Genomic DNA, 27,394 nt, shown 5'->3' on the forward strand with positions numbered 1-27,394 from the left:
TGGTGTCAGCGGGAGGAATAGTGCCCCATCATTGGTGTCAGCGGGAGGAATAGTGCCCCATCATTGGTGTCAGTGGGAGGAATAGTGCCCCATCATTGGTGTCAGTGGGAGGAATAGTGCCCCATCATTGGTGTCAGTGGGAGGAATAGTGCCCCATCATTGGTGTCAGTGGGAGGAATAGTGCCCCATCACTGGTGTCAGTGGGAGGAATAGTGTCCCATCATTGGTGTCAGTGGGAGGAATAGTGTCCCATCATTGGTGTCAATGGGAGGAATAGTGCCCCATCATTGGTGTCAGTGGGAGGAATGGTGCCCCATCATTGGTGTCAGTGGGAGGAATAGTGCCCCAACATTGGTGTCAGTGGGAGAAATGGTGCCCCATCATTGGTGTCAGTGGGAGGAATTGTGCCCCCCTACGGTTGATGTCAGCGAGATGAATATACCTTTTATTTTCAATCTGCAGCAGCTGTAATTTTCTGAAAATGCAACCTGGCCACCAGGAGGCGCTCTGTACACAGAATGTATACTGAACGTCTCCCAGAAAAACTGCCCTTTAGCGTTGACAATTGGCAGTCCTCTGCTGTATAGAACTCGCCCTATGATGTGTAAGCACTGGTCTATGCAGTGCTGCATTGTGGGCTCAGATCAGTGTGGCAATGCTGCATGGTTGTCTAGTATGGTCAGCACATGGGATGGTAAACATTGGTGCCATTTAACCAGAAGAGAACCAACAGCCAAGTGGAGATAAATGCAGTGAGAGATCGATGTTTTACATTTAAAAACTGCCGGGTCCTTTTATTAAACGAGTGTTTGACTTTAAATCTATCTGGTAATGGAAACTTTGGGAAGTGATTTTTCCTAGATCAGCGTTCCTCTTTAGGTCTAGGAGTCACCTTGGTTTTGGAAGCAGCGGGGAGAAATGAGTTGGTATGGAGAGCTGTAAAACGTACCGCAGAGACTGACGCCAACTCTCATCTTTTTCATGCCATAACCACTTGGCTCTTGGCAGGGAGCGCTCAGTCTGTAAAACAGAACAGATGTTGGAGCATTTGATGTCACCCTCCCTAATGCCCAGATTTCAGACTCTTCCCCAAATACTGAGGAGGAATAAATCTCCACTGAAAATTGTCCTCCTGAAATTCCAGAAAATGGCCCATGCCTTTTATAAAGGGTAAGTCCAGTTATAAATGTTCTAGAAGGACATTGGTGGAGTGAAGGACATTGGTGGAGTGAAGAACATTGGTGGAGTGAAGGACATTGGTGAAGAGAAGGACATTGTGTGGGGTGAAGGACATTGTGTGGGGTGAAGGACATTGTGTGGGGTGAAGGACATTGTGTGGGGTGAAGGACATTGTGTGGGGTGAAGGACATTGGTGGGGGTGAAGGACATTGGTGGGGGTGAAGGACATTGGTGGGGGTGAAGGACATTGGTGGGGGTGAAGGACATTGGTGGGGGTGAAGGACATTGTGTGGGGTGAAGGACATTGTGTGGGGTGAAGGACATTGTGTGGGGTGAAGGACATTGGTGGGGGTGAAGGACACTGGTGTGGGGTGAAGGACATTGGTGGGGTGAAGGACATTGTGTGGGGTGAAGGACATTGTGTGGGGTGAAGGACATTGGTGGGGGTGAAGGACATTGGTGGGGGTGAAGGACATTGGTGGAGTGAAGGAGATTGGTGGAGTGAAGGAGATTGGTGGAGTGAAGGAGATTGGTGGAGTGAAGGAGATTGGTGGGGTGAAGGAGATTGGTGGGGTGAAGGACATTGGTGGAGTGAAGGACATTGGTGAAGAGAAGGACATTGTGTGGGGTGAAGGACATTGTGTGGGGTGAAGGACATTGTGTGGGGTGAAGGACATTGTGTGGGGTGAAGGACATTGTGTGGGGTGAAGGACATTGGTGGGGGTGAAGGACATTGGTGGGGGTGAAGGACATTGGTGGGGGTGAAGGACATTGGTGGGGGTGAAGGACATTGGTGGGGGTGAAGGACATTGTGTGGGGTGAAGGACATTGTGTGGGGTGAAGGACATTGTGTGGGGTGAAGGACATTGGTGGGGGTGAAGGACACTGGTGTGGGGTGAAGGACATTGGTGGGGTGAAGGACATTGTGTGGGGTGAAGGACATTGTGTGGGGTGAAGGACATTGGTGGGGGTGAAGGACATTGGTGGGGGTGAAGGACATTGGTGGAGTGAAGGAGATTGGTGGAGTGAAGGAGATTGGTGGAGTGAAGGAGATTGGTGGAGTGAAGGAGATTGGTGGGGTGAAGGAGATTGGTGGGGTGAAGGACATTGGTGGGGTGAAGGACATTGGTGTGGGGTGAAGGACATTGGTGTGGGGTGAAGAACATTGGTGTGGGGTGAAGGACATTGGTGGGGGTGAAGGACATTGGTGGGGGTGAAGGACATTGGTGGGGGTGAAGGACATTGGTGGGGGTGAAGGACATTGGTGAGGGTGAAGGACATTGTGTGGGGTGAAGGACATTGGTGGGGGTGAAGGACATTGGTGGGGGTGAAGGACATTGGTGGGGGTGAAGGACATTGGTGAGGGTGAAGGACATTGTGTGGGGTGAAGGACATTGGTGGGGGTGAAGGACATTGTGTGGGGTGAAGGACATTGGTGGGGGTGAAGGACACTGGTGTGGGGTGAAGGACATTGGTGGGGTGAAGGACATTGTGTGGGGTGAAGGACATTGTGTGGGGTGAAGGACATTGTGTGGGGTGAAGGACATTGGGTGGGGTGAAGGACATTGGGTGGGGTGAAGGACATTGGTGGGGGTGAAGGACATTGGTGGGGGTGAAGGACATTGGTGGGGGTGAAGGACATTGGTGGAGTGAAGGAGATTGGTGGAGTGAAGGAGATTGGTGGAGTGAAGGAAATTGGTGGAGTGAAGGAGATTGGTGGGGTGAAGGACATTGGTGTGGGGTGAAGGACATTGGTGTGGGGTGAAGGACATTGGTGTGGGGTGAAGGACATTGGTGTGGGGTGAAGGACATTGGTGTGGGGTGAAGGACATTGGTGGGGGTGAAGGACATTGGTGGGGGTGAAGGACATTGGTGGGGGTGAAGGACATTGTGTGGGGTGAAGGACATTGTGTGGGGTGAAGGACATTGTGTGGGGTGAAGGACATTGGTGGGGGTGAAGGACACTGGTGTGGGGTGAAGGACATTGGTGGGGTGAAGGACATTGGTGGGGTGAAGGACATTGGTGGGGTGAAGGACATTGTGTGGGGTGAAGGACATTGTGTGGGGTGAAGGACATTGGGTGGGGTGAAGGACATTGGTGGGGGTGAAGGACATTGGTGGGGGTGAAGGACATTGGTGGGGGTGAAGGACATTGGTGGGGGTGAAGGACATTGGTGGAGTGAAGGAGATTGGTGGAGTGAAGGAGATTGGTGGAGTGAAGGAGATTGGTGGAGTGAAGGAGATTGGTGGGGTGAAGGACATTGGTGTGGGGTGAAGGACATTGGTGTGGGGTGAAGGACATTGGTGTGGGGTGAAGGACATTGGTGTGGGGTGAAGGACATTGGTGTGGGGTGAAGGACATTGGTGTGGGGTGAAGGACATTGGTGTGGGGTGAAGGACATTGGTGTGGGGTGAAGGACATTGGTGGGGTGAAGGACATTGGACATTGGTGGGGTGAAGGACATTGGTGGGGTGAAGGACATTGGTGGGGGTGAAGGAGATTGGTGGGGTGAAGGAGATTGGTGGGGGTGAAGGAGATTGGTGGGGGTGTAGGACATTGGCGGGGGTGAAGGACATTGGCGGGGGTGAAGGAGATTGGTGGGGGTGAAGGAGATTGGTGGGGGTGAAGGAGATTGGTGGGGGTGTAGGAGATTGGCGGGGGTGTAGGACATTGGCGGGGGTGTAGGACATTGGCGGGGGTGTAGGACATTGGCGGGGGTGAAGGACATTGGCGGGGGTGAAGGACATTGGTGGGGAGTGAAGGACATTGGTGGGGAGTGAAGGACATTGGCGGGGGTGTAGGACATTGGCGGGGGTGAAGGAGATTGGTGGGGGTGAAGGAGATTGGTGGGGGTGAAGGAGATTGGTGGGGGTGTAGGAGATTGGCGGGGGTGTAGGACATTGGCGGGGGTGTAGGACATTGGCGGGGGTGTAGGACATTGGCGGGGGTGTAGGACATTGGCGGGGGTGAAGGACATTGGCGGGGGTGAAGGACATTGGCGGGGGTGTAGGACATTGGCGGGGGTGTAGGACATTGGCGGGGGTGAAGGACATTGGCGGGGGTGAAGGACATTGGCGGGGGTGAAGGACATTGGCGGGGGTGTAGGACATTGGCGGGGGTGTAGGACATTGGCGGGGGTGAAGGACATTGGTGGGGAGTGAAGGACATTGGTGGGGAGTGAAGGACATTGGTGGGGAGTGAAGGACATTGGCGGGGGTGAAGGACATTGGCGGGGTGAGTCTCTTACTGGTTTCTGCTATGGAGTCTCGCTACGTCTGCTGCATTTTACATATTCCAGAAATAATAAACATACAGAAATGGTCAAATCTCTTGATATTGGTGGCGGTGTGGGCAGAGATGGGAACACAAATGCCGAATTCTCACTGCTATGAGAGCCCATTGGTAAATGGCTCAGCCAACCAGAGTGCATACATATATTTTAGATGAATAACTGCGCTAAATAAAATCATGAACCAAAAAGAAAAACTCAGAAGCAGCAACCTCTAATGTGTGATATCGTCACATACATGCAAATCAGTATAAAACAGAGATGTGCTTAAAATGTCATATATGTATCAGATGAAGGATATATTGAAATTGTGAATATAAATAGTAACAAAGTCCCATAAATACGGTCCCAGTAGAAAAGAACTCAATAGTACACCGATGATTCGCTGTCCAACATAACATATATATCCATGGGCGTCCGCAGAACTTTTTTCAGGGGGGGGCATTATTTTAAGGTCACCCATGGTCCGCCCCTTTTCAACAATGTCATGAAGGGGAGGGGCTTAGTCATTATATTTATATTTCGTTTTTAAAGAGCAAACAGCAGCATTTATTTTTAAAGCATTTGTTAACCTAAAAAAAAAAAAATAGATCCTGTTAAAGCGTGTTATACAGCACAGTGCTTTGCTGTGAAATTTGTCCCCTTCTATCACCTAAAATACCTGGCTGATCCTGCCTTGCTATGTCCTCCCCTCTGTAAACTGACCACTGTATACCATGGCTGCTGAGCCCTGACACTGTGGTCAGTTTACGTGCCTCCGTCATCCGCAGCCCTCCTGTCCTCCTCTGTCCTCTCTCCCCCTCCCTGTCTGCTCCTGTGTCAGTGCCCCCTCCCCTCCTGCTGCTGTAGATTCATTTAAAGTTTCATATCCTCTCTACAGTCTGTTTAATAATCCTGTGTGCCCCTGTGTCTGTGTTTTATAAATATAAGCAATTCTTTACAATTTTTCAGAGCGCCGATTGCCGCTCACGTGACCCGCCGCCTCTCTCCTCCTCTCCCCCTCCCCTCCCGACTGACATCAGTAAGGAATCCTCGGCCCCGCCCACTGCATGCAACTGTCAGACGGGGAAAGGAGAGAGCCAACGGGTCACATTAGCGGCGCACGGCCCTCTGAAAACTAAGAACGGCTTATTTTTTATAAGACACAGACACACAGGATTATTAAACAGACCAGACAGGATGGTATAAAGTGGCTTAAAAACCACTTGAGAGGTGAAGTTGAGATTCCGGGGGGGGAATTCTGGACCGGAAGGATTTGCCCCCTTAATGACCAGGCCATATTTTGCAATTCGGCACTGCGTTACTTTAACAAACAATTGCGCGGTCGTGCAACGCTGTACCCAAATAAAATTGATGTCCTTTTTTTCCCTCAAATAGAGATTTCTTTTGGTGGTATTTGATCTCCTCTAAGATTTTTATTTTTTTGCGCTATAAACAAAAAAAAGCGACAATTCTGAAAAAAAAAAAATATGTATATATTTTTTACATTCTGCTATATAACATTCCCAAAAAACATTTTAAAAATCAAATTTTTTTTAACATTTTAATCCAGTTTGTTTTCTGCTACATATTTTTTATAAATAAAATCGTGTCTACTAACTACGGGAAAGATTTGTCATATTTATTTATTTTTTTACTACTAATCTGCGTTTTTTTTTTTTTTTTTTGCGGGACTGCGACATTGCTGTTGACAGATCGCACCCCTAACTGACATTTTTGACATTTTTGGGGGGACCAGTGACATTACTACAGTGATCAGTGCTAAAAATATGCACTGTTACTGTAATAATGACACTGCCAGGGAAGGGGTTAACACAGTGGGTGATCAAGGGGTTAAATGTGTATCTAGGTGTGTGTTTATAACTGTATGGGGGCGGGGCTTTTGAAATGATCATAGAGACCTGTGATCCTATATAGACGGCACTCTGTGATCATTCCAGGGAGAAGAACGGTCAGCTGTGTTTACAACATCCGGCCGTCCTCTCTCAGCGGGGAGCAATCGCGGGTGTCAGGTGGCAATTGGAGACGCCTGCCCGCTGCATCGGAGTCCCCGCTGATGAGCGGGGGGCCGGAGCGCGCTACCGGCGGTGTGTGCTCGCCCCCTAGCAGCAGGCGCGCGACTGACGGGCTACGTTGGTTTGCGCAGGAGGGGCTGCCTGACGCAGTATATCTGTAAACCACATCAACACATATAAAAGTCTCTCCAGCCAAGCCAGCCTCTAGGAAAAAAGCACTCCGGATTCCGTAATACACAGAATTACAGATGCACAGACCCCAGTCCCCTCCTCTGCACTTCAAAGCATGCAAAACGCCAAAATTGGCATTTTTGAATACTGACAGTTTTTTTTAAATTGGGGGCCATTGGCAGCCGAATAAACTGTAAGTGACGTTGGCTCCGGGTTACATGATCAGAGACCCGATCAAAGCCGAATCAGGTTTCGTTCGGGACTACAACCAGCTGGCTGGTTGCTCGGGTCGCCCGCTGGGACGGGAGAACCCAGCAGAGCCGCGGGAGGAAAGGCCGAGCGGCTGCTGAGCTGTATCAGTTGTTATCTCCTAAAAGCCAACCGCCTGCTCTAAAGAACGGTACCAGGGTGACGCCTGCAGCTGCAGATCATCTCACTACAACCCCTTCTCCGATCCAATTTAAACTTGTCATCTGGTGAGTAAGAATTTCGGATGGTGGAGGAATATGCACTATATTCGTGGTGAATAAGCATGCTGAGCATGGAAATTGAAGAACAAAGTGTAGAAGTGTATGGACAAGGAATCACAGTTTTGATTTAGACATTTTATTACAATTTATTTACTTATTACACTATTCTAGTTGCGATCATTTAAACATTTGGTACACAGTACATTGGTGTGGTGGCAGTATTTGGAAGTATATACTAGGGATAAACCGAAATGTTTTTTCCAGGGCCGATACCGATATTTTGGTCACAAAGTATGGGCATCAGCTGATATGGGCCGATATTCTGCACATTCAATCACACGTCCAATGCAGAGTGACCAGTGCCCCCCATCAATGCAGAGTGACCAGTGCCCCCCATCAATGCAGAGTGACCAGTGCCCCCCCATCAATGCAGAGTGACCAGTGCCCCCATCCAATGCAGCAGAGTGACCGGTGCCCCCATCCAATGCAGCAGAGTGACCGGTGCCCCCATCCAATGCAGCAGAGTGACCGGTGCCCCCATCCAATGCAGCAGAGTGACCGGTGCCCCCATCCAATGCGGCAGAGTGACCGGTGCCCCCATCCAATGCGGCAGAGTGACCGGTGCCTCCATCCAATGCGGCAGAATAACCGGTGCCTCCATCCAATGCGGCAGAGTGACCAGTGCCCCCATCCAATGCGGCAGAGTGACCAGTGCCCCCATCCAATGCGGCAGAGTGACCAGTGCCCCCATCCAATGCGGCAGAGTGACCAGTGCCCCCATCCAATGCGGCAGAGTTACCAGTGCCCCCATCCAATGCAGCCGGAGAGTGACCAGTGCCCCCATCCAACGCGGAGTGACCAGTGCATGGGGATTAGAGCGCCGCCTGATTTCACTGAGCAGGGTCCTCCTGCTTACCTGGCGCGGGCGCTGTCATACAAAGTCCCGCCTCCTGGACCGGCTCCTACGATAGACGTCACAAGTGTGCTGCCTATCATAGGTAGGAGCCGGTCCGGGAGGCGGGATTTTGTATGACAGCGCCCACGCCAGGTAAGCAGGAGGACCCTGCTCTGTGTAATCAGATGGTGCTCTAATCCCCATCCCACCCCCTTCCCCTCCGGAGGCAGCCCAATACCTTAAGAAAATATCGGTCATATTGGCCAAGTTTGTGGCCAATACCAATACTTTAAAAAAAGCGAATATTTGCCACTGATTATCGGCCAAATCGGTTGATCCCTAGTATATACTAATGGTTGGTTTAAGAAAGTGCTGCTTCTTTCACTTTATAACACATCTATATTTGTTAGTGTGAAAGTTACAGCGTCTACATACTATGGTATAGTATATCTACTGGAATTTTTATTGATATTTTATACTAGGAATGGTGGCGATCAGTGAGTTATAGTGGGACTGTGATAGTGCGGTGGGCAATCTTACACTGACTGACACTTTGTGGGCACTGACTGACACTGACCTCACCAGTGACCCTAATACAGTGATCAGTTCTAACAATATACATTGTCATTTTACTAATGACACTGGCTGGGAAGAGGTTAACATCTAGGGGCATCTACCGATGGGGGGCCCCCAGAAGAGGAGGTGCCAGGAGTACCGATGGGGGGCCCCCAGAAGAGGAGGTGCCAGGAGTACTGATGGGGGGGCCCCCAGAAGAGGAGGATCCGGACTGCTCTGTGCAAAACCATTACGGGGAGCAGGTAAGAATATCATGTTTGTTATTTTATTTTAAAAAAAAATCTCTTCTTTTGATACTAAATTCTCATATTTTTTTTTTTTTAAATAACAAATGTTACACTTCCCCCCTCTGGGCAGTTGGTTTTGCACAGAGCAGCCCGGATTCTCCTCGGGTCCCTCGCCGGCGCTCCTGGCCCCTCCTTCCTGTTGAGTGCCCCCCACAGCAAGCAGCTTGCTGGGGGGCACTCGAGCCGTGTGTGTGTGTCCATTCATAATATATCATTTTTTTTTTTTTCAAAAACTGTCAGTCTTTTTTGTTTATAGCGCAAACAATTAAAACCTGCAGAGGTGATCAAATACTACCAAAATAAATCTCTATTTGTGGGAAAAAGAGGACAGTTTATTTGGGTTCAGTGTCGCACGACCGCACGATTGTCCGTTAAAGTAACGCAGTGCTGTATTGCATAAAATGGCCTGGTCATTAAGGGGGTAAAACCTTCCGGGGCTGAGGTGGTTAGGCTCATGATGATGATGTCACTGCTGTGAGCCAGTCACTAAATTTCAGTTTGAGAATACAAAAAGGAAAACAATGTTATACAATGTTTATTATGTATTTGTTTTCATTATTAGGAAAATTGTCTAGAACGCCTGTGAGACCTCGTTCACACTGGGGCGACCTGGTCGCCTGACAAGTCGCCGTGGGTTGCCTGCCATAGAGCAGCACAGGACCCGTTCTAATAGGAGCGACACAAGTCGCTCCGACTTAGAAAAAGGGTCCGAAGCTTCTTTGGGGCAACCTACATTGACTTCAATGATATGAAGTCCGCGCCAGCCACTCCGAGGCACCGCGACTTCACAGGTCGCCCCGGCAAGTCGGGTCGCTCCTATGTGAACGGGGTCTTAATGTTCCCTATAACGGGATATGGCAATGCTTCTTTTTCACATTTCCTGTATTTACTTCCTAGGTGGCCGGAGCTTATTCAAAGACCTGGTCATACAGAGAAGATGCGTTACTGGCCGTGTATAAAAAGCTCTCCGACATGCCAAGCACCACCTCCAAGGATGACCTGAAGAACATCCTGAGAGCTGCCATATTCCTGGTCCGCAGAGCCATCAAAGACAAAGTCACCTGTGTGAGTGATTGGGTGCTATTCAAACACATTGAGTTTTTTTTATGTTAAAAAAAAAGGGGTAGTTGACCTTTTAGGCTCCTTTTACATTAGTGCGTCTCCAATGTCCATTCTCTGAACCAAAGTTTATTGGATGGAGAGCGTCTGTGAACAACAATTTTCAAGTCTTGCCACAGATTCTCCATTGGATTTATGTCTGGACTTAGACTGGGCCATTCTAACACCTGAATATGCTTTGAGCTAAACCAGGGGTCTCCAAACTATGGCCCTCAAGTTGTTCAGGAACTACAATTCCCATCATTCCTGGTCATGTCTGTGAATGTCGGAGGATATGTAGTTCCGCATCAGCTGTAGGGTCATAGTTTGGTGATCCTTATTCCAAACCATTCCAGTGTAGCTCTGGCTGTATGTTTCGGGTCGTCCTGCTGGAAGGTGAACCTCCGCCCCAGTCTCAAGTCTTTTGCAGACTCTCTAACAGGTTTTCTTTTAAAGAGGAAGTAAACCCTCCTCTGCAAGTTGTACCTATAGATGATCCTATAATAAGGCTTACCTATAGGTACTGTAAATATCTCCTAATCATGTACCGTTTAGGAGATATTTACCTTACATGCAGCCAGTGACATCACTGGCGCATGCGCTCTGAAGGAACGGCTGCTCGTGCCGTTCCTTCAGAGCCCCGTGCCGTGACCGTCGGCTCCCACGCGCGGGAGTGACGTCACCGCGGCTCCGGCCAATCAGATGGCCGGATGCCGCGATCCCGGAAGACGGGTGACTGGACATGTCGCCCGTCATACAGGTGAGCGGATGGCACGGCGGGGGCTCGTTCTAAGGTAAGTATTTCATAATGAGCTAGTATGCGATGCATACTAGCTCATTATGTCTTTGTCTTGCAGGTTGCAAAAAAAATAAAAATTGGGGGGGTTTACAACCTCTTTAAGATTGAAAGACAAAACCAGAGAAAATTCCCAGCTCAACTCACCAACCAGTCTGCTTACCAACCAAATTAGCCTGTCCAACAGTATGCGTTAAAAACAGGGGTTTAGTTGCACACATTTGCAAACGCGTGCGTAAGCTGCAAGGTCACTTCACCGCACCCTGTATTACCTGCAGTCCTAACCCATCTAAATTTATGAGAGTCTTCACAGTGGGAGCACATACATTCTAATGGATAGATGAGGGACAGGTGGGCCTGGAGGTAGCCCAAACCTCCTTTGAGCCTCCGTTCACATTAGGTCACTCCGACTTAGGGGGCGACCTGTGAAGTCGCATGCAGCGCGACTTCGGCGCGACTTGCACAGACTTCACATAATGGAAGTCAATGCAAGTCGCCTCCAAGTCGCCCCAAAGTAGTACAGGACCCTTTTTCTAAGTCCGAGCGACTTGTGTCGCTCCTATTAGAACGGCTCCTGTACTACACAGTGGGAGCGTGAGGACCGTGACTTGTCAGGCTGACAAGTCGCGGTCCAAGTCGTACCAGTGTGAATGCGGTCTTAAGGTGCAAGGGCACCCTGGACACCCAGCACATAGCACAATGGCAGCAAAGGTGTCCAGTGTGTCCCCTCGCAAATATTTACACAACTAACAAAGAAATGGCCCCTGGCCCCATCTATAACTGGCCTTCACAGCAAGCCTTTGCCCTTCCATGTACTCCTTGCTGTTTATGCCAGTTAGAGATGGGGGCAGGGGGGCCATTTCTTTGTTACTGGTGTAAATATTGGTGCGGAAACACACTGGACACCTTTGTTTCCATTGTGCTATGTTCTGGGTGTCCAGGGTGCCCTTGCGCCTTTAGGGAGGTTTAGGCTACCTCCAGGCCCCCCTGCCCCTTATCTATCCATTAGAATGCATGTGCTTCCATTGTGGAGACTCTCATAAATTTAGAAGGGTTAGGACTGCAAGTAATACAGAGTGCACTTATACATGCGTTTGTAAATGTGTACTAACTAAACCCCTGTTTTTAACGCATACTGTTGGACAGGTTAATTCAGTTGGTAAGCAGACTGGTTGGTGAGTTGAGCTGGGAATTTTCTCTGGTTTTGTCTTTCATGCATTTGCCCGTCCATGTGCTCCTTGCTGTGAAGGCCAGTTATAGATGGGGGCAGGGGCCATCTCTTTGTTTCTTCTAACATTGCCCTGTATTTGGCTCCATCCATCTTCCCATCAACTCTGACCAGCTTCCCTGTCCCTGCTGAACAAATGCATTCATACAACATGATGCTGCCACCACCATGTTTCACAGTGGGGATGGTGTGTTCAGGGTGATGTGCAGTGTTCGTTTTCCACCACACATAGTGTTTTGCTTTTAGACCAAAAAGTTGAATTTTTGTCTCCTCTGAGCAGAGCTCCTTCTTCCACATGTTTGCTGTGTCCCCCACATGGCTTCTCCCAAACTGCACACAGGACTTCTTATGGCTTTCTTCCACCAATGGCTTTCTTCTTCTCACTCTTCCATAAAGGGCAGATTTGTGGAGCGCACGACTAATAGTTGTCCTGTGGACAGATTCTCCCACCTGAGCTGTGGATCTCTGCAGCTCCTCCAGATCTCCCATGGGCCTCTTGGCTGCTTCTCTGATGAATGCTCTCCTTGCCGGCCGGTCAGTTTAGGTGGACGGCCATGTCTTGGTAGGGGCCCGGCCGGTCAGTTTAGGTGGACGGCCATGTCTTGGTAGGGGCCCGGCCGGTCAGTTTAGGTGGACGGCCATGTCTTTTTAGGGTTGCAGTTGTGCCATACTCTTTCCGTTTTCCCATGATGGATTGAACAGCGCTCCGTGAGATGGTCAAAGCTTGGGAGATTTTTTTATAACCTAACCCTGCTTTATACTTCTCCACAACTTTATCCCTGACCTGTCTGGTGCGTTCCTTGGCCTTCATAGTTGCATAGTAGTTGAGGTTGAATAAAGACAATAGTCCATCCAGTTCCCCCTGTATAGGTGTGTGTGGCTGTAATCATCTCTCATACCCCTGAATGTTCTGATCCTTGAGATGTAAGTCTAAGAGTCTTTTTAAAGCAACCATACTTCCCGCAGAAACCACCTCTTGTGGTAGAGAATTCCACAATCTTGTAGCCCTAACAATAAAGAACCCCCTGTGTTGCCTGAGGTTAAAACGCTTCTCCTCTAATCGCATTGTATGCCCTCGAGTCCTCATGCAATCCTTCGACTGAATAGCTCTTTTCCTATGCTGAGATCCCCATTGAGGTATTTATAAATTGCTATCTTATCCCCTCTCTTCATGATGCTATTTGATCACTAAGGTTCTCTAACAAACCTCTAAGGGCTTCACAGAACAGCTGTATTTATACTGAGATTAAATTACACAAAAGTGGACTCTATTTACTAATTGGTGAAGGTGACTTCTGAAGGTAATTAATTCCACTAGATTTTAGTTAGGGGTATCGGAGTAAAGGGGGCTGAATACAAATGCATGCTACAAAACATTTTGAAAACCATTTATCATTTTCCTTCCACTTCACAATTATGTGCCACTTTGTGTTGGTCTGTTACATAAAATCCCAATAAAATACATTTACATTTTTAGTTGTAACATGGCCAAATGGTGACATTTTTTGGGTATGAATACTTTTGCAAGGTACTGTAATTCTTCTCTGCACTATTCAAAGGAAACATTTTGACTGGAGTTCTGCTTTGATAAACTGCAACTTCAGCCGCCAAGTTATTTCACTGCCCATCACTCCTCTAGGAGGCGCTCATTGAGGACTCTAGTGGCAGTACAATGATTTATATTCTATATGTTGCGGTTTGCTGTGAGACGTTCGATGTGTAGCTCAGAACAACACAAACTATCCATGGAAACCCATGAATGAAATACTAAACTAATACCAAACACAACAACCGTCAGCCAGGATTCCGGACTTGGTTGAAGGTTGGCCACTTTCATCTAGGAATCCATGACATGCTCTTCCAGCCACTCAGGATCAGACAGGGTTAATTATCTGAGATTTTTGAAAATCTGTCAAAAAAAATTCACCTAAGGGGGGGGGGGGTTGAACAGTTAGCGGTAAATGGTAGCGGTAATATCAGTTTATCCCCCGGTTATTTGAAGCCAGGCTTGGAGCAAACCATGGTTCTATTTTTCCAGGTCCGTGCTGCCAGTAGGACTTTAATGAGTCGGAGTGACTAATTGTAATAATAATTTCTGAATCTGGACATTGTTTTTTTTTCCTTCTGCTGCCATAGTGAAGGTATTAGAAGAGCTGCATGACTGGATCCGCGGGCATGGTGCCCCCTCAGATACTCTCCCAGCCTGGTCCTGCCCGCAGCTCTAAACAAAGGGGTCTAAGACAGCCGGCGCTGTTAATTCTCTCCGTCTTTTAGGTTTAAATTCTGCGTTCAGCACCGTGACAATGGTTACATGGAGGGTGAGTAATGTACAAGCTAGCGGAAAGTAAACCACCCTTCTAGGGAGCCAACGCTGCTTGTGTGCAGATGATATCTTAATTAGTAACATCTGCGGCTGGGATGGGACGCTTCAAAGTCTGACAGAAGAGATGAGAAAAGCTGCGATTATTATGTGCTGCTATGGAGGGAGAATTCTTAAAGTGATATTAAACACAGGATTAAGAATGTATGAGGCAATCAAAAGGCCATCGTCTGTATAGTAAACAGAAAAAAAAGGGGGGGGGGGGGTATTGTTGGACTGTACAGGCCAAAAAGGAGCACACATCAAAATATATATGAACATTTTTTTACAAATTTATTTGTACATGTATAAAAGCATAGATACTAATATGCATCTCCCATACACAAAATATCCCCAATTGCACAGTAAAATCACATTGATTATGACAGATACTATGGTAGGTCCTCAAAAGCTAACGCGTTTTGCCTATCTTTGCTTCGTCAGGGCAAATACTGATCTACAACAAGAGAAGTCGTTGTTTTTTTTTTTTTTTATGCATCTACATAAATATATATCATACAGTGTACATAACAATCAACCATGTACAGTGGGGGATCGAAAATGTTTGGGCACCCCTGGTAAAAATTTGTATTAATGTGAATAAAGAAGCCAAGGAAAGATGGAAAAATCTCCAAAAGGCATCAAATTACAGATTAGACATTCTTATAATATGTCAACAAAAGTTAGATTTTATTTCCATCATTTACACTTTCAAAATAACAGAAAACAAAAAAATGGTGTCTGCAAAAGTTTGGGCACCCTGCACTTTTATTTTTATCACATGTAATGTAAACCACATTTGCGTCATGTCAGAGGACCTGACTGGGGATCTCCCCTCTGTGTACCCGCACCAGTGGCTGCTTGATTCACTCCTGCCTTGTGTGTGGGGCGACGGCCGGGCCGGGCGCAGGCGCACTATACACAGCTCCCTCGAGGTGAAAGGATTACTCCGGATGTCACGGGTTAGGAGGCTGCTAGCAAGTGCAGGACAAGCGGCTGGCAGGACCTAGAGGAGAGTTTCTGCCCATGGAATATCAGGGATTCCATTGCTCTGCATGATCTTTTAAAACGCTTGTGAGTAACATTTTATGGCTTTGTTTATCTTCAATAAAACGGTGTTATGCTAGGGCGGTTGTGCGCTCTGTCCTTTTTGTTTTCTACACAGGCTGTGTTCCGCCCTTCCAGCCTGTGTTTTAGAATAAGAGGGAGGTGAAGCCGCCATCAATATACATGTAATATCCCGCCCCTCATTGTGTTAAGCTGGTTGGTGGGGAGGGAGGAGGGGGGAAGGAGTAGACTGTCATTGTGTATATGCCCACATGTGTGACTCTATAGTCACATGGGCTGCTCAGATGTGATAGGAAATGCTCAGCATAGCAACTCACTGAAAACCAGGGCTTTTTTTCAGCTGGAAATTGGTGGAACTCAGTTCCACCGCCTCTGGCTCAGGCCCTCTGCTCTCTGCTCTCCACAGAACAGAAAAACAGAAAAGGACAGCTTGTCTCCCAATGATGGCTCCCACATATCTGATATCCTGAGCGGCTCTTACTGAGTGCAGGATGGGGGCAAGGAAGATGGCAGGTGCCTGGGGTAAGGGAGATGGCAGGTGCCTGGGGTAAGGGACATGGCAGGTGCCTGGGGTTAGGAAGATGGCAGGTGCCTGGGGTAAGGGAGATGGCAGGTGCCTGGGGTAAGGGAGATGGCAGGTGCCTGGGGTAAGGGAGATGGCAGGTGCCTGGGGTAAGGGAGATGGCAGGTGCCTGTGGTAAGGGAGATGGCAGGTGCCTGGGGTAAGGGAGATGGCAGGTGCCTGGGGTGAAGTGTGGATACTGACCCACTGAATGATCTCCCTGCAAGTGAGAGAGAGATGAGCCACTTACAGGGTGCAGGGAGGTACTAGCACCGGCTGGGTGCTTCAGCTTAATACAGCAAACAAAAGAAAGACCTGTGGAAGATGGTAGAGCTTTTAAGGGGTGGGGTGGGGTGGGGGAGAAGATGGGGGCAGTGGAGTTGCATGCAAAGGTCAGAGCTGAAGAGGGGTAAAAGTGAGATGTGGATGGGGGATACAGTGGTAAGCAGCTGTGAAAGAAGGCTGAACTTTGCACTCTGTATGCAGCGCACCCCTGAACTCTGCACTCTGTGTGTAAAGCCCCCCCCCCCTGCACTCTGTATATAATACACTCCTCGTATTTAATGCCCCTTTAAGACCCCACCCACTGTTAGTGAAATTGGACCACACCCACTATTTTAATTTGGTTTGGGGGTCTTCGTTGAGAAAAAAAAAGTCCTGCTGAAAACTGAGCATGTGCAGAGTTCCCATTACAGCTGCAAAATCCCCAGCTTAATTGTGGACACGGACAGAAGGGGGCGATAGAGAGCAGCAGGATCAGCCAGGAGTTTTGTAGAATACAGAAAAGGAATCTCCTAGTGATGAGTGAGTGTGGAATACACCATTTAATCATTGATTTTTATGAAGTGGATTTACTGACAGTTTAATCTTTTTATTCCCCGTTTGTTCTAATGACCTTTTTAAAAAAAAAAAAAAAAAAGCCTTTCCATTTCCGTTACACACCTTTTTTTAGACCCAGTGATGTCTAGATCTCTGTGTCCCTCCCGTGGCAAGGACACATGGCTTCATGAGGAAGCGGGAACTGCGGGAAGCTGTCTTCTATAAAAGCAGTAGACATATCACCTCCTATTTATGATTTTCAGCTCCCCCCCCCCCCCCCCCCCCCCATGTTCAGTCACACCAACCCATTGGCTCATCTATACTCCTCTTCAGTACATGTAATGACTTTTCTAAATAAAACTTTTGTTTTCATGAGATACTGTATTTCATTCCCAGTGATGCCATCACTGGGTCTCTATATACTTCTCTAATATACTTCTCTATGCAATGCAGGCAGATCACGGCTGGTGGGAGGGGGTGTACAGTGCATTCTGAAAGTATTCACAGCGTTTCACTTTTTCCACATTTCATGTTAGTCTTATTTCAACATGGATTAAATTCATTATTTTTCTCAAACTTCTACAAACAATCCCCCATAATGACAACGTGAGAGAAGTTTGTTTGAAATCTTTGCAAATTTATTAAAAATAAAAAAGGAAAAATCCCATGTACATAAGTATTCACACCCTTTGCCATGTACATAAGTATTCACACCCTTTGCCCAATACTTTGGTGAAGCTCCTTTGGCACCAATTCCAGCCTCCAGTATTTCTGAGTATGATGCTACAAGCTTGGCACTCCTATTTTTGGGCAGTTTCTCCCATTCTTCTTTGTAGGACCTCTCAAGCTCCATCAGGTTGGATGGGGGAGGGTCGGTGCACAGCCATTTTCAGATCTCTCCAGAGATGTTCAATTGGGTTCAAGTCTGGGCTCTGGCTGGGCCACTCAAGGACATTCACAGAGTTGTCCCGTAGCCACTCCTTTGTTATCTTGGCTGTGTGCTTAGGGTCGTTGTCCTGTTTGAAGATGAACCTTCACCCCAGTCTGAGGTCCAGAGCGCTCTGGAGGAGGTTTTCATCCTGGATGTCTCTGTACATTGCTGCATTCATCTTTCCCTCCATCCTGACTAGTCTCCCAGTTCCTGCCGCTGAAAAACATCCCCACACCATGATGCTGCCACCACCATGCTTCACAGTAGGGATGGTATTGGCCAGGTGATGGGCGGTGCCTGGTTTCCTCCAGACATGACGCTTGCCATTCAGGTCAAAGAGTTCAATCTTTGTTTCATCAGAGCAGAGAATTTTGTTTCTCATGGTCTGAGAGTCCTTCAGGTGCCTTTTGGTAAACTCCAGGCGGGCTGTCATGTGACTTTTACTGAGGAGTGGCTTTCGTCTGGCCACACCCATACAGGCCTGATTGGTGGAGTGCTGCAGAGATGGTTGTTCATCTGGAAGGTTCTCCTCTCTCCACAGAGAAATGCTGGAGCTCTGTCAGAGTGACCATCGGGTTCTTGGTCACCCCCCTGATCGCTCAGTTTGGCCGGGCGGCCGCTCTTGGAAGAGTCCTGGTGGTTTCAAACTTCTTCCATTTACAGATGATGGAGGCCACTGTGCTCATTGGGACCTTCAATGCTGCAGAAATGTTTCTGTACCCTTCCCCCGATCTGTGCCTCCATACAATCCTGTCTCGGGGATCTACAGAAGATTGCTTGTACACCATGGCTTGGTTTGTGCTCTGACATGCACTGTTACCTGTGGGACCTTATATAGACAGGTGTGTGCCTTTCCAAATCATGTCCAATCAACTGAATTTACCACAGGTGGACTCCAATCAAGTTGTAGAAACATCTCAAGGATGATCAGTGGAAACAGGATGCACCTGAGCTCAATTCTGAGTGTCAATGCAAAGGGTGTGAATACTTATGTACATGGAACTTTTTTGTTTTTTTATTTTTAAAACCTTTGCAAAGATTTCAAACAAACTTCTCTCACGTTGTCATTATGGGGTATTTTTTGTAGAATTTTGAGGAAAATAATGAATTTAATCCATTTTGGAATAAGGCTGTAACATAACAAAATGTGGAAAAAGTGAAGCGCTGTGAATACTTTCCAGATGCGCTGTACATGGCTTCCTGAAAACATCCCAGCCCCCTGCCCCGGTAGTCCTGATGTAAGCAGTGGGCGGGCTCTTGGAAGGAGTTGTGCAAATATTACTACGCCATGATGGGTTTGTGTCCATCTGGAGGAGTGGGCGTTCCTGGGAAGACTGGATTTACTCGCAGACCACCCTTACATCCAATGAATAAAAGGGGCGGGTCAGGGAGAGTCATGTTGAGTAAAAAAATGTTTTTTTTTTTTTAAGCCCGTGGTGTGTGATACACACTCAGACTGAGACCCGGTGCAAAAAAAAAAAAGTGCACACGTAAAAGTGAGGGCACAAGAAAATGCACAGGGCGTACACATGGACCTCCTCCGAAGAGAGAGAGACCTTACCCTGATCCCCCAGGGCTCAAGGCTGCTGATCGGGACTGAGGTACTAACTGGTCCACCTAGCCGAAACCAGGCGGACCCCGTTCTCTGGAAGGGCTGCTGAACCAACCCCAAGTATTAGGTGGGGCTCTCCTGAAGAGACCAGGACTGAGGTACTAACTGGTCCACCTAGCCGAAACCAGGCGGACCCCGTTCTCTGGAAGGGCTGCTGAAACAGACCAACCCCAAGTACTAGGTGGGGCTCCCCTGAAGAGACCGGGACTGAGGTACTTAACTGGTCCACCTAGCCGAAACCAGGCGGACCCCGTTCTCTGGGAGGGCGGCTGCTGAAACAGACCAACCCCAAGTACTAGGTGGCGCTCCCCTGAAGAGAGACCCTATAACAGAGGGCAAACTAAGCCAATCCACCCCCTCTCAAGACTTTCAGGGCAGGCCCAAGGACCTAAACCCTTCTAATCCAACTGTGAAATAAAGTGTACCCTGCAACAAAGAAACTAAAAACGTCTCAAAACAAATAAAAGTGGGGAAAGGGAAGTGGAGAAGTGCTTAATGCCATAGTGCAGTACTATGGCAGGCCCTTCTGCCGGGAAACAAATTCCTCTTGCCCTGGCCCTAGAGGCAATTGCGAAAGTAATGTCAAGCAGAGTAAAAATTATGGTAGAAGTCCACCAGCCAGGAAATAGGGCGGGGATCTATCTGATTTGCTGTAGCTTCTAATGCACATTGTGAGAAGCTCACAGGTTGCAAACAAATCAGACCTGGCATTTCAGTCCAGAAGAGGAGGCGGAAAAACTTGCAAGACTGAAGAGAGGGCCGGAGGGAGGATTTAAAGCTGCAGACTAGCCATACAGCTATACACTGTTGAAGCTCCCACCTCCTCCCTGCCGCACGCCAGTGTTTCTCGGGCTTACCATTTCCTCCGGCTCGCCCAAGAAATGATCCAGAGGTGCCAATGGCTGGTCACACAGGCTATCAAATAGTAGATAGTCTCTGATCGCCTCTGTGGCCCTAGAGGACCGGAGCGACGTCATGATATCACTTCCCGTTTTTTTTTTTTTTTTCTTTAAGCAAAAGATCAAAAACCTTTTTTTGATCTATCACTTTTAAATGTAAAGGAGAGATTTGGGGTCTTATTGAGCCCAGATCTCTCCATAAAGAGCACCTGTCATCCTTATTTCTATTCCAAGGGATGTTTACATTCCTTGTGTAGCACTACTTCCTTGGGAGCTGCTGGTTATGGGTTCCCCATGGGTTACCATTAGCAACACCATGACAATTAAACATTTTCCCAAGTGTTTTAGCTCAGTCAGGAAACAGTCCAATAGCTTTGTCTTTTTGTGTTTTTATTGAGAACTTGGGTAGGAGAAGGGAATGAGTGGGATACTCCAACTGGTATAACTATGCACAATCTGCTGGGGCAACTGAATATTGCTGAATGCAGCAAGGCCGCTGCTTCACCTTGTCAGTAGCGGTGAAGAAGTAGTTAATGAACTATTGAGATAAACCTGACTGTGCTGCAGAACAGTCTTCAGGGCCCTTCCTGGCACCCCCTTGTCCCTTTTCTTCAGGGTTATCTATATGGCACCCCCTTTTCTGTAATACTCTCTGTGTGAGCTAGCTCCTTGTTCCCCTGACTTCACTGGAGTGGCCCCCCCCTTCCTGGGCAGACCCTTAGGCAAATCTCCTGGTACTCACGGACACTGTTTTTCCCGAGAGACTGACAGCAGATCCACTGTCAGCACTCTGCAAGTGACGTTTTGAGGTTGCTCAGGTCCTCCCAAGGGCATAGAGTCAAAAGGGGGCCATCTTGCCCTCACTCGACTTCCTGCCCATCTGTACACAGGATCGTATCGTTTCCACTGCTACTGATCTCTCTGATAAGAGATGGAATAGACCGGGAAGCAGCAGGAGGGGGGTGGGCATAAAAGTGATCCCATGGTGAATCCGCCACTGTGACCACTTTTATGGTAAAGCGGACCTCCATTTAAAAATATACCAGCAGATGCTGCCATAATTCCGGTATTTACCGTCCTCAAAGTAGAGACGTAAATATGTAAGTGGTTAACCACTTTACCACCGGAGGATTTTGCTGTCTTACGTCTGGGCCACTTTTTGCGATTCGGCACTGCGTGACTTTAACTGACAATTGCGCGATCGTGCGACGCGTACCCAAATGAAATTTACGTCCTTTTTTCCCACAAACAGAGCTTTCTTTCGGTGGTATTTGATCACCTGTGCTATTTTTACTTTTTGCGCTATAAACAAAAAAAGAGTGTTTATTTTGAAAAAACAATATTTTTAACATTTTTTTATATGAAATTCCCCCCCAAAAAATGTAAAAATCAAATTTTTTTTTACATTTTTGGCCAATTTGTTTTCTGCTACCTATGTTTGGTAAAAAAAAATCGCAATAAGCGTATTTTGATTGGTTTGCGCAAAAGTTATTGCGTTTACTAACTAAGGGAAAGATTTCTGTCATTTTTGGTGTTTTTTTTGTTAACGCGTAATGGCGGCGATCTGCGTTTTTTTTTTTTGCGGGACTGCGACATTGCGGCGGACAGATCGGACCCTTGACTGACATTTTTGACACTTTTGGGGGTACCAGTGACATTACTACAGTAATCAGTGCTATAAATATGCACTGTTACTGTAAAAAATGACACTGGCAGGGAAGGGGTTAACTTTATTGGAGAGGGAGGGGTTAATGTATGCCTGGTGCTTACTGACATGTGTGGGAGGAGGTGACTGAGTGACACAAGGACAGATCACAGGTTGAGCTATGCTGAACCCTGCAATCTGACCCTGCCTGTCACTTAGGAGATCCGCCCTCTCTGTTTACACAAGCGGGCGGATCTCCAAACTCGATTCCCCGACAATCGGGGAAGAGCGGCGGCGATCGCCGCCGCTCCTCCCCTGGCCCGACTCCCGCTGTGTCTGAAAACAGCGGGTGCGCGCCTCCGGTGGCGCACGCGCGCCGCCTACAGGGGGAGGAGTCCAGCGACGTAGGTCTACGCTGGACGGGATCATGCAGTAGCCTCCATGTGAGCGGTCCTAAAGTGGTTAAAGTCTATTTTTCTCCAAAAAACATTGCTTTTGCAAAACAGCTATGCAAATACCGTGTGACATACAAAATTTGAACAGTCGCCATTTTATTCCCTAGGGCAGTGATTGGGAACCTTGGCACCCCAGATGTTTTGGAACTACATTTCCCATGATGCTCATGCACTCTGCAGTGTAGTTGAGCATCATGGGAAATGTAGTTCTAAAACATCTGGGGTACCAAGGTCCACCATCACTGCTCTAGGGTCTCTGCTAAAAAAAATATATATGTAATTTCTGGGGGATATGAGTAATTTTCTAGCAAAAAATACACATTCTTTTACCTGTAAACATAAAAGTGCCTGAAAATGCCGGGTCAGGAAGTGGTTAAGGAAAGGCCACATTATTGGCACCAAGGAAGGAACAGAGGGGATATCTCATGGTGTGGACACAGCTGGACTCCTACACATTAATTATTGGATCTGAAGTATAAAACGATAGAAGAAAGGCCTTATCTCTTCTTGTTGACTTACATTGCAGCGAATGCCAGGACAAGTCCTTTAGCAACCAAATAAAATTGGCTAAATTGTCCTCCAGTTTGATGAGCTGTAATCTACTTCATCAGTATGAGTTGCAGGTCCGACCCCTTTTTCCACCCCCCACCTGCTGAGCTGCCAGCGGTGGCCATCTTTTCTGCCAACCCCCCCCCCCCCCCCAGCTTGGCCCGGATTATAACTCCTATAATACCAATAAAGTCACTGTAATTGATTGCTTGTACACACAGAACATTGTCTTCTTTTAAATACATCTTAATGTGGAAAGTATTGAGACTCTTGGCGGTGTCAGGAGGTTGAATTCTGTCCAGTCCCCCTGGGTGATATCACTTCAGCTACCGCAGCGGTCTGGGGCCCCGGGATGGCAGTCACTTCCAAAAGTGGCGCCTCTTCTTGGCGTGACCTCATATTCTTGGTACACTTAAGCTGCTGCTACAAGGTCTTACCGGAGCCTTGTAGTCGTACAGGAATGGCCTCTCTATTTAATCAAAGACAAACAGCTCTGACGTCTTTCCCTCCATACAATCCACGCTTGCTCAAGTTTTTATAATGCACCGCTGCCATCAAACTGCAGGACTGTACTAAGGAATGAGATGGGTCATGTGATCTCTCATCAACGGCCATTTCTAACTGGTCATGGGATCTCTCATTAACGGCCACTTGTAACTGGTCATGGGATCTCTCATTAACGGCCACTTGTAACTGGTCATGTGATCTCTCAACGGCCACTTGTAACTGGTCATGTGATCTCTCAACGGCCACTTGTAACTGGTCATGTGATCTCATCAATGGCCACTTCCAACTGGTCATGTGATCTCATCAATGGCCACTTCTAACTGGTCATGTGATCTCTCTTCAACGGCCACTTCTAACTGGTCAGGTGATCTCTAGTCAACGGCCACTTCTAACTGGTCATGGGATCTCTCATTAACGGCCACTTCTAACTGGTCATGTGATCTCTCTTCAACGGCCACTTCTAACTGGTCATGTGATCTCTCTTCAACGGCCACTTCTAACTGGTCATGTGATCTCTCATCAACGGCCACTTCTAACTGGTCATGTGATCTCTCATCAACGGCCACTTCTAACTGGTCATGGGATCTCTCATCAACGGCCACTTCTAACTGGTCATGGGATCTCTCATTAACGGCCACTTCTAACTGGTCATGTGATTTCTTCTCCAAGGGGTCTTCAGGCAAATGTATTGATTTTATATATATATATATATATATATATATATTTATTATATATCATCAATTACAGTGATACTAAAAACACACCTTATAGTTTACATTCTCCCTTCTATTTCTTTATATGGATGACGGCACTGTAGTTAGTTTACAAAAAAAAAAAACATCCTAGGTACCTTTTTGTGCTAATGGATATCCAGCTCTCAGATGATTCAGCTCTCTCCCAGTCTGTCTGCAGGGAAACATAAGCAGGAGGAGCTTCTAGTCCTCTGCTGCTGGTCACATGTTAGAAAAAAACAGCCTTTGGAATACAGAGTAAAAGTAAATAATATCAATAAACTGTTTTTAAATTATTATACAAATATATATTTGAAATTAAATCTTTATTATTTTTTTGGTAATAACATTATGTGGGCAGATTTCTGCTAGTCAAAGGCTGTGTCATGCCCCTCCAACCTGTGTCTTAGAATAAGAGGGAGGTGAAGCCTCCATTAATCTACATGTAGTAATATCCTGCCCCCATTGTATTTAGCTGGTTAGTGGCCATGGAGGTGGAGGGAGGAGTATCATTTACCACTGTGTATATGCCCACATGTGACTCTATATAGTAACATGGGCTGCTCAGATGTGATAGGGAGGAAATGCTCTGCATAGAAGCTCAGTGAAGAGTGAGCTTATGCAGCGTTGTCACCACAGCTGCAAAATCCCTAGCTGCAGCGGGGACATGGACAGAAAGGGGAGATAGAGAGGAGCAGGATCAACCAGTATTTTTGCAGAATACAGAAAAGGAATTTCCTAGTGATGGAATGAGTATGAACAGCATGGAATACACCATTTATTCATCATTTTTTTTATATTTTGGGCTTAGGCAAATTGTCCTGCGACTTGGGACTGCAAAGTCACATAAGTTGTGCTCCAAGATTTACAATGAATACCATTTATGTGCTGGAACTGGAGAGAGTCCAGAGAAGGGCAACAAAAATAATTAGGGGAATGGAGGACAACAGCTATGAGGAAAGACTACAAGCACTGAACTTATTCTCTCTGAAGAAGAGACGATTGAGGGGGGATATGATATCAATGTACAAATACTGTACTGGCGACCCTAGCATAGGGAACAAACTTTTCAGAGAAAGGGAATACAATAAGACACGTGGCCACTCACTAAAACTAGAGGAAAAAACGGTTTAACCTTAAAATACGCAGGAGCGTCTTTACTGTCAGAACAGTAAGGATGTGGAATTCTCTTCCACAAGCAGTGGTATCAGCAGGGAGCATCGATGGTTTCAAAAAAATATTAGATGGGCACCTTAAAGACCACAACATACAGGGGTATACAATGTACAACATACAGGGGTATACAATGTACAACATACAGGTGTATACAATGTACAACACACAGGGGTATACAATGTACAACATACAGGGGTATACAATGTACAACACACAGGGGTATACAATGTACAACACATAGGGGTATACAATGTACAACACATAGGGGTATACAATGTACAACACACAGGGGCATACAATGTACAACACACAGGGGTATACAATGTACAACACACAGGGGTATACAATGTACAACATACAGGGGGTATACAATGTACAACATACAGGGGGTATACAATGTACAACATACGGGGGTATACAATGTACAACATACAGGGGTATACAATGTACAACATACAGGGGTATACAATGTACAACATACAGGGGTATACAATGTACAACATACAGGGGTATACAATGTACAACATACAGGGGTTATACAATGTACAACATACAGGGGTATACAATGTACAACATACAGGGGTTATACAATGTACAACATACAGGGGTTATACAATGTACAACATACAGGAGTATACAATGTACAACATACAGGGGTATACAATGTACAACATACAGGGGTATACAATGTACAACATACAGGGGTATACAATGTACAACATACAGGGGTATACAATGTACAACATACAGGGGGTATACAATGTACAACACACAGGGGGGGGTATACAATGTACAACATACAGGGGTATACTCTAGAGAGAGTTCAGAGAAGAGCTACTAAACTAGTACATGGATTGCAGGAAAAAACTTACCAGGAAAGGTTAAAGGACCTTAACATGTATAGCTTGGAAGAAAGAAGAGACAGAGGGGATATGATAGAAACTTTTAAATACATAAAGGGAATCAACTCGGTAAAGGAGGAGAGCATATTTAAAAGAAGAAAAACTACCACAAGAGGACACAGTTTTAAATTAGAGGGGCAAAGGTTTAAAAGTAATATGAGGAAGTATTACTTTACTGAGAGAGTAGTGGATGCATGGAATAACTTTCCTGCAGAAGTGGTAGCTGCAAATACAGTGAAGGAGTTTAAGCATGCATGGGATAGGCATAAGGCTATCCTTCATATAAGATAGGGCCAGGGACTATTCATAGGATTCAGATATATTGGGCAGACTAGATGGGCCAAATGGTTCTTATCTGCCGACACATTCTATGTTTCTATACAATGTACAACATACAGGGGTATACAATGTACAACATTCAGGGGTATACAATGTACAACATACAGGGGTATACAATGTACAACATACAAGGGAATACAATGTACAACATACAGGGGTATACAATGTACAACGTACAGGGGGTATACAATGTACAACGTACAGGGGGTATACAATGTACAACATACAGGGGTATACAATGTACGGTTACCAGCAAACACACACACATCATAGGTTGAACTGGATGGACTGATGTCTTTTTTCAGCCTCACAAATTATGTAACTATGTAACATTTACATCTGCGTGACTTCAAAGTAGTCCATGCACTACTTTGGTCTGACTTTGATGCCACTGAGGTCCATAGACCTCAAGGTTACACAGGCATTGCTTAAAGTTGCGTAGCAAAGTCACACGACTTTCAGGTTGTACATGTGTGAAGGGGGCCTAAGGGACACAAACTCAGAAACAGTTGAGTTATACTGCCAGCTACAGGAGGCTGTGACCCTCGCAAACAAGAAAAGGTTGTAAGCCTGCCCCCATATAACCCCTCCCTTAACCAGCTTGCCTAATTATTTTCTAGTGTCCTCAGAGGCTGGACGTCTCTTCCACAGCTCTGCTTAAAAAAAAAAGTCTGTTTTTTGCTAGCCTGCTATTGTCAGCCTGTTGCCCCACTTGTTTTTGTCCACGGTGCCTTCGATCAAGGTTTCTACGTCACTGATTGAGCTGAGCTATCCTGATTGGTGTATCCTCAGCAGCAGCTTTGGAGGCTGTACCTGGACCCTGCTGGACAATTGC

The 27,394-nt window shown here is 46.9% G+C and overlaps 1 protein-coding gene across 1 annotated transcript in view; it reads left to right on the forward strand.

Annotated features, from left to right (window-relative positions):
• Positions 1 to 27,394, forward strand: part of CEP104 (centrosomal protein 104) — a 177,247-nt gene that overhangs the window by 62,450 nt on the left and 87,403 nt on the right. Inside the window, exon 11 of the mRNA XM_082273168.1 lies at positions 9,781 to 9,948. Coding sequence (XP_082129294.1) covers positions 9,781 to 9,948 — 168 coding nt within the window. The remainder of the gene's footprint in view (positions 1 to 9,780; positions 9,949 to 27,394) is intronic.

Source organism: Pelophylax lessonae (genome assembly GCF_965119305.1).
Source record: "Pelophylax lessonae genome assembly, chromosome: 12".
In the NCBI taxonomy this organism is placed as follows: Eukaryota; Metazoa; Chordata; class Amphibia; order Anura; family Ranidae; genus Pelophylax; species Pelophylax lessonae.